Source organism: Pristiophorus japonicus, unplaced genomic scaffold (genome assembly GCF_044704955.1).
Source record: "Pristiophorus japonicus isolate sPriJap1 unplaced genomic scaffold, sPriJap1.hap1 HAP1_SCAFFOLD_427, whole genome shotgun sequence".
Classification (NCBI taxonomy): Eukaryota; Metazoa; Chordata; class Chondrichthyes; family Pristiophoridae; genus Pristiophorus; species Pristiophorus japonicus.
Window position 1 is genome coordinate 372,501 of NW_027254168.1, and position 7,500 is coordinate 380,000.

At 51.4% G+C, this 7,500-nt stretch overlaps 1 protein-coding gene across 1 annotated transcript in view; it reads left to right on the forward strand.

The window, feature by feature from the left end:
- LOC139251257 (microfibrillar-associated protein 2-like) overlaps nt 1–7,500 on the forward strand; it is a 54,501-nt gene that overhangs the window by 12,578 nt on the left and 34,423 nt on the right. Inside the window, exons 3-4 of the mRNA XM_070873228.1 lie at nt 4,165–4,230; nt 6,108–6,140. Of these exons, the coding sequence (XP_070729329.1) occupies nt 4,165–4,230; nt 6,108–6,140 (99 nt within the window). The remainder of the gene's footprint in view (nt 1–4,164; nt 4,231–6,107; nt 6,141–7,500) is intronic.

The following is a 7,500-nucleotide window of genomic DNA, read 5'->3' on the forward strand; positions in this document are numbered from 1 at the left end:
TGGCCCAGAGACATGGACCATGTACAGTAGACACCTCAAGTCGCTGGAGAAATATCACCAACGCTGTCTCCGCAAGATCCTGCAAATCCCCCGGGAGGACAGACGCACCAACGTTAGCGTCCTCGACCAGGCCAACATCCCCAGCATCCAAGCACTGACCACTAATCTGAGGAAGGACGTTCTTGCTATTGAGGGAGTGCAGCGAAGGTTCACCAGACTGATTCCCGGGATGGCAGGACTGACATATGAGGAGAGACTGGATCGACTGGGCCTGTATTCACTGGAGTTTAGAAGAATGAGAGGGAATCTCATAGAAACATATCAAATTCTGACGGGACTGGACAGGTTAGATGTGGGAAGAATGTTCCCGATGTTGGGGAAGTCCAGAACCAGGGGACACAGTCTAACGATAAGGGGTAAGCCATTTAGGACCGAGATGAGGAGAAACTTCTTCACTCAGAGAGTTGTGAACCTGTGGAATTCTCTACCGCAGAGAGTTGTTGAGGCCAGTTTGTTAGATATATTCAAGAGGGAGTTAGATATGGCCCTTACGACTAAAGGGATCAAGGTGTATGGAGAGAAAGCAGGAAAGGGGTACTGAGGGAATGATCAGCCATGATCTTATTGAATGGTGGTGCAGGCTCGAAGGGCCGAATGGCCTATTCCTGCACCTATTTTCTATGTTTCTATGTTTCACATTTCATCAGCTCAGCTGGGCGGGCCACATTGTCCGCACGCCCCAGACACGAGACTCCCAAAGCAAGCGCTCTACTCGGAACTTCTTCACGGCAAGCGAGCCCCAGGTGGGCAGAGGAAACGTTACAAGGGACACCCTCCCTGATAAAGTGCAACATCCCCACCGACACCTGGGAGTCCCTGGGCCCAAAGACCAGTCCGCCCTAAGTGGAGGAAGTGCATCCGGGAGGGCGCTGAGCACCTCGAGTCTCGTCGCCGAGAGCGTGCAGAAAGCAAGCGCAGGCAGCGGAAGGAGCGTGCGGCAAACCAGTCCCACCCTCCCCTTCCCTCAACCACTGTCTGTCCCACCTGTGGCAGGGACTGTGGCTCCCGTATTGGGCTGTTCAGCCACCTGAGAACTCACTGTTAGAGTGGAAGCAAGTCTTCCTCGACTCCGAGGGACTGCCTATGATGATGAGGGAATGTCCATTGTAAACACAGGCCTGGGAATTTATAACACGGTGTGCAACAATGCAGAAAGACACAAAGGGGGAGAATTTCTGCATTGGCCCCATATTCGGGGGCTTCCTAGCTTTCTACAGGAGGATTTGAGTACAAGACTAAAGACATCTGACTGAAATTATATCGGGCCTTGGTGAGTCCACACCTGGAGTATTGTGTACAGTTGTGGTCTCCTTACCTAAGGAAGGATATACTTGCCGTAGAGGGAGTGTAGCGAAGGTTCACCAGACTGATTCCTGGGATAGGATTGTCCGATGAGGAGAGATTGAGCAGACTAGGCTGATATTCTCTGGAGTTTAGAAGAATGAGAGGGGATCTCATTGAAACACACACAATTCTGACAGGGCTTGACCGGGTAGAGGCAGGGAGGATGTTCCCCCCCCCGGGCTGGGGAGTGTAGAACCAGGGGTCACACAGTCTCAGGATAAGGGGTCGGCCATTTAGGACGGAGATGAGGAGAAATTTCTTCACTCAGAGGGTGGTGAACCTGTGGAATTCTCTGCCCCAGAGGGCTGTGGAGGCTCAGTTGTTGAGTATATTCAAGGCTGAGATCGATAGATTGTTGGATATTAAGAAAATGGAGGGATATGGGGAAGGGTCGGGGAAGTGGATTCGAGGTCGACAATCAGCCGTGATCTGAGTGAATGGCAGAGCAGGCACCAGGGGCCGAATGGGCCTCCTCCTGTTCCTGTGTAACAGGCTCGAGGGGCCGAATGGGCCCCCTCCTGTTCCTGTGTAACAGGCTCGAGGGGCTGAATGGGCCTCCTCCTGTTCCTGTGTAACAGGCTCGAGGGATTGAATGGGCCTCTTCCTGTTCCTGTGCAACAGGCTCGAGGGGCCGAATGGGCCTCCTCCTGTTCCTGTGCAACAGGCTCGAGGGGCTGAATGGGCCTCCTCCTGTTCCTGTGTAACAGGCTCGAGGGGCTGAATGGGCCTCCTCCTGTTCCTGTGTAACAGACTCGAGGGGCCGAATGGGCCTCCTCCTGTTCCTGTGTAACAGGCTCGAGGGGCTGAATGGGCCTCCTCCTGTTCCTGTGTAACAGACTCGAGGGGCCGAATGGGCCTCCTCCTGTTCCTGTGTAACAGGCTCGAGGGGCTGAATGGGCCTCCTCCTGTTCCTGTGTAACAGGCTCGAGGGGCTGAATGGGCCTCCTCCTGTTCCTGTGTAACAGGCTCGAGGGGCTGAATGGGCCTCCTCCTGTTCCTGTGTAACAGGCTCGAGGGGCTGAATGGGCCTCCTGTTCCTGTGTAACAGGCTCGAGGGGCCGAATGGGCCTCCTCCTGTTCCTGTGTAACAGGCTCGAGGGGCTGAATGGGCCTCCTCCTGTTCCTGTGTAACAGGCTCGAAGGGCTGAATGGGCCTCCTCCTGTTCCTGTGTAACAGGCTCGAAGGGCTGAATGGGCCTCCTCCTGTTCCTGTGTAACAGGCTCGAAGGGCTGAATGGGCCTCCTCCTGTTCCTGTGTAACAGGCTCGAGGGGCTGAATGGGCCTCCTCCTGTTCCTGTGTAACAGGCTCGAAGGGCTGAATGGGCCTCCTCCTGTTCCTGTGTAACAGGCTCGAAGGGCTGAATGGGCCTCCTCCTGTTCCTGTGTAACAGGCTCGAAGGGCTGAATGGGCCTCCTCCTGTTCCTGTGTAACAGGCTCGAAGGGCTGAATGGGCCTCCTCCTGTTCCTGTGTAACAGGCTCGAGGGGCTGAATGGGCCTCCTCCTGTTCCTGTGTAACAGGCTCGAGGGGCTGAATGGGCCTCCTCCTGTTCCTGTGTAACAGGCTCGAAGGGCTGAATGGGCCTCCTCCTGTTCCTGTGTAACAGGCTCGAGGGGCTGAATGGGCCTCCTCCTGTTCCTGTGTAACAGGCTCGAGGGGCTGAATGGGCCTCCTCCTGTTCCTGTGTAACAGGCTCGAGGGGCTGAATGGGCCTCCTCCTGTTCCTGTGTAACAGGCTCGAGGGGCTGAATGGGCCTCCTCCTGTTCCTGTGTAACAGGCTCGAGGGGCTGAATGGGCCTCCTCCTGTTCCTGTGTAACAGGCTCGAGGGGCTGAATGGGCCTCCTCCTGTTCCTGTGTAAGAGGCTCGAGGGACTGAATGGGCCTCCTCCTGTTCCTGTGTAACAGGCTCGAGGGGCTGAATGGGCCTCCTCCTGTTCCTGTGTAACAGGCTCGAGGGGCTGAATGGGTCTCCTCCTGTTCCTGTGTAACAGGCTCGAGGGGCTGAATGGGCCTTCTCCTGTTCCTGTGTAACATGCTCGAGGGGCTGAATGGGCCTCCTCCTGTTCCTGTGTAACAGGCTCGAGGGGCTGAATGGGCCTCCTCCTGTTCCTGTGTAATAGGCTCGAGGGGCTGAATGGGCCTCCTCCTGTTCCTGTGTAACAGACTCGAGGGGCTGAATGGGCCTCCTCCTGTTCCTGTGTAACAGACTCGAGGGGCTGAATGGGCCTCCTCCTGTTCCTGTGTAACATGCTCGAGGGGCTGAATGGGCCTCCTCCTGTTCCTGTGTAATAGGCTCGAGGGGCTGAATGGGCCTCCTCCTGTTCCTGTGTAACAGGCTCGAGGGGCTGAATGGGCCCCCTCCTGTTCCTGTGTAACAAGCTCGAGGGGCTGAATGGGCCTCCTCCTGTTCCTGTGTAACAGGCTCGAGGGGCTGAATGGGCCCCCTCCTGTTCCTGTGTAACAAGCTCGAGGGGCTGAATGGGCTACCTCCTGTTCCTGTGTAACAGGCTCGAGGGGCTGAATGGGCCTCCTGTTCCTGTGTAACATGCTCGAGGGGCTGAATGGGCCTCCTCCTGTTCCTGTGTAACAGGCTCGAGGGGCTGAATGGGCCTCCTCCTGTTCCTGTGTAACAGGCTCGAGGGGCTGAATGGGCCTCCTCCTGTTTTGAATTCTTCTCTTCTCACAACATAAGTTACAGTCGGGTCCATAAGTTGTAAGACTAATTCTCTGCATCGTATCTCTCTCTCTCTCAAGCAGCTTCCCTCCTTGTGGCTGTGGTTGCTCAGGATACTGGCCTTAGCTACGGAGACACACCAGACACAGGTACAGATTTCTATGAAATTCAGCCCTCCCCAGCGCCTCCAACTCTGGAGCTTCTTGGGCCTGTAGTTAAGGCTTACTGACCCTGGAGAGGACGAAAGTGCCTCTTACATAAGAACATCAGAAATAGGGGCAGGGGTAAGCCATATGGCCCCTCGAGCCTGCTCCGCTATTGAATACGATCATGGCTGATCGGATCATGGACTCAGCTCCACTTCCCTGCCCGCTCCCCATAACCCTTCACTCCCTTATCGCTCAAAAATCTGTCTATCTCTGTCTTAAATATATTCAATGTCCCGGCTTCCACAGCTCTCTGGGGCAGAGAATTCCACAGATTTACAACCCTCTGAGAGAAGAAATTCCTCCACATCTCAGTTTTAAATGGGCGGCCCCTTATTCTAAGACCATGCCCCCTAGTTCTAGTCTCCCCCATCAGTGGGAACATCCTCTCTGCATCCACCTTGTCAAGCCCCCTCATAATCTGATACGTTTCGATAAGATCACCTCTCATTCTTCTGAATTCCAATGAGTAGAGGCCCAACCTCCTCAACCTTCCCTCATAAGTCAACCCCCTCATCCCCGGAATCAACCGAGTGAACCTTCTCTGAACTGCCTCCAAAGCAAGTATATCCTTTCGTAAATACGGAGACCAAAACTGCACGCAGTACTCCAGGTGTGGCCTCACCAATACCCTGTATAACTGTAGCAAGACTTCCCTGCTTTTATACTCCATCCCCTTTGCAATAAAAGCCAAGATACCATTGGCCTTCCTGATCACTTGCTGTATCTGAAAACTAACCTTTTGTGTTTCATGCACAAGTAACCCTCAGGTCCCGCTGTACTGCGGCACTTTGCAATCTTTCTCCATTTAAATAATAACTTGCTCTTTGATTTTTTTCTGCCAAAGTAGATAACCTCACACTTTCCAACATTATACTCCATCTGCCAAATTTTTACCCATCACTCAGCCTGTCTGTATCCCTTTACAGATTTTTTGTGACCTCCTCACACATTGCTTTTCCTCCCATCTTTGTATCGTCAGCAAACTTGACTACATTACACTCAGTCCCTTCTTCCAAGTCGTTAATATAGATTGTAAATAGTTGGGGACCCAGCACTGATCCCTGCGGCACCCCACTAGTCACTGATTGCCAACCCGAGAATGAACCATTTATCCCGACTCTCTGTTCTCTGTTAGTTAGCCAATCCTCTATCCATGATAATATATTACCCCCGACCCCGTGAACTTTTAATCTTGTGCACCATATCGAATGCCTTCTGGAAATCCAAATACACCACATCCACTGGTTCCCCCTTTATCCACCCTGTTCATTACATCCTCAAATAATTCCAGCAAATTTGTCAAACATGACTTCCCCTTCATAAATCCACACTGACTCTGCCTGACCGAATTTTGCTTTTCCAAATGTCCTGCTACTGCTTCTTTAATAAACATTTTCCCAACCACAGATGTTCGGCTAACTGCTCTATAGTTTCCTGCTTTTTGTCTGCCTCCTCTTTTAAACAGGGGCGTTACATTTGCAGTTTTCCAATCCGCTGGGACCTCCCCAGAATCCAGGGAATGTTGGTAAATTACAACCAATGCATCCACTGTCCCTGCCGCTACTTCTCTGAAGACCCGAGGATGCAAGCCATCAGGTCCAGGGGGTTTATCCGCCTTCAGTCCCATTATCTTACTGAGTACCACCTCCTTAGTGAGTGTGATTGTGTTAGTTCCTCCCTCCCTATAGCCCCTTGATTATCCATTATTGGGATATTTTTAGTGTCTTGTGCCGTGAAGACCGATACAAATATTCGTTCAAATCCTTGCTGACATTTCCTGAACTGTCAAATTAATTCAAGTTGATTTCCCTTTACAGATTACACTGAGTACACAGACCCGCCATTATATGGTATGTCTTTCTTAAACTACATCTTATTTTCCCACCAAATGTAATATTTCCCAGTTTGCTGACAACACAAAACTAGGTGGGATTGTGGGTTGTGAGGAGGACACAAAGTCGCTGCAAGGTGATTTAGATCGGTTGAGTGAGTGGGTAAACACATGGCAGATGCAGTATAACGTGGATACATGTGAAGTTATCCACTTTGGTGGGAAAAACATCAGGACAAAGTATTATTTAAATGGTGACGGCTCGGGAAGTGTGGATGTACAGAGGGACCTGGGTGACCTTGTACACCAGTCAGTGAAAACCAACATGCAGGTGTAGCAAGCAGTTAGGGAGGCAAATGGTACGTTGGCCTTCATTGCAAGAGGGTTTGTGTACAGGAGCAAGGATGTCTTACTCCAGTTACACAGGGCCTTGGTGAGTCCACACCTGGAGTATTGTGAGCAGTTCTGGTCTCCTTACCGAAGGAAGGATATACTTGCCACAGAGGGAGTGCAGCGAAGGTTCACCAGACTGATTCCTGGGACGGCAGGACTGTGGTATGAGGAGAGATTGGGTCGACTGGGCCTGTATTCACTACCACAGAAAGTTGTTGAGGCCAATTCACTAAATATATTCAAAAAGGAGTTAGATGTAGTCCTTACTACTCGGGGGATCAAGGGGTATGGCGAGAAAGCAGGAAGGGGGTACTGAAGTTGCATGTTCAGCCATGAACTCATTGAATGATGGTGCAGGCTAGAAGGGCCGAATGGCCGACTCCTGCACCTATTTTCTATGTTTCTATGTTTCTATGTATTCACTGGAGTTTAGAAGAATGAGAGGGGAATCTCATTGAAAGGTATAAAATTCTGACGGGGTTGGACAGACTGGATGTGGGGAGGATGTTTCCCAGGGCTGGGAAGTCTAGAACAAGGGGTCACACAGTCTCAGGATACGGGGAAGGAAATTTAGGACCGAGATGAGGAGAAATGTCTTCACTCCGAGGGTGGTGATCCTGTGGAATTCTCTACCACAGACGGCTGTGGAGGCCAAGTCACTGAACATATTTAAGAAGGAGATAGATAGATTTCTAGACACAAAAGGCATCAAGGGGTATGGGGAGAAAGTGGGAATATGGTGTTGAGATAGAGGATCAGGCCATGATCATACTGAATGGTGGTGCAGGCTCAAAGGGCCAAATGGCTTACTCCTGCTCCTATTTTCTTTGTTTCTAAGCTATATTAGTTTTAAAATGATAGAAAAAAAGACTTGCATTAATTAATACAGCGTCTTTCACAACCACCAGACGTTTCAAAGCGCTTTGCAGACAATGACGGACTCTTGGAGTGTGGTCACTGTTGTATTGTGGGAAACGTGGCAGCCA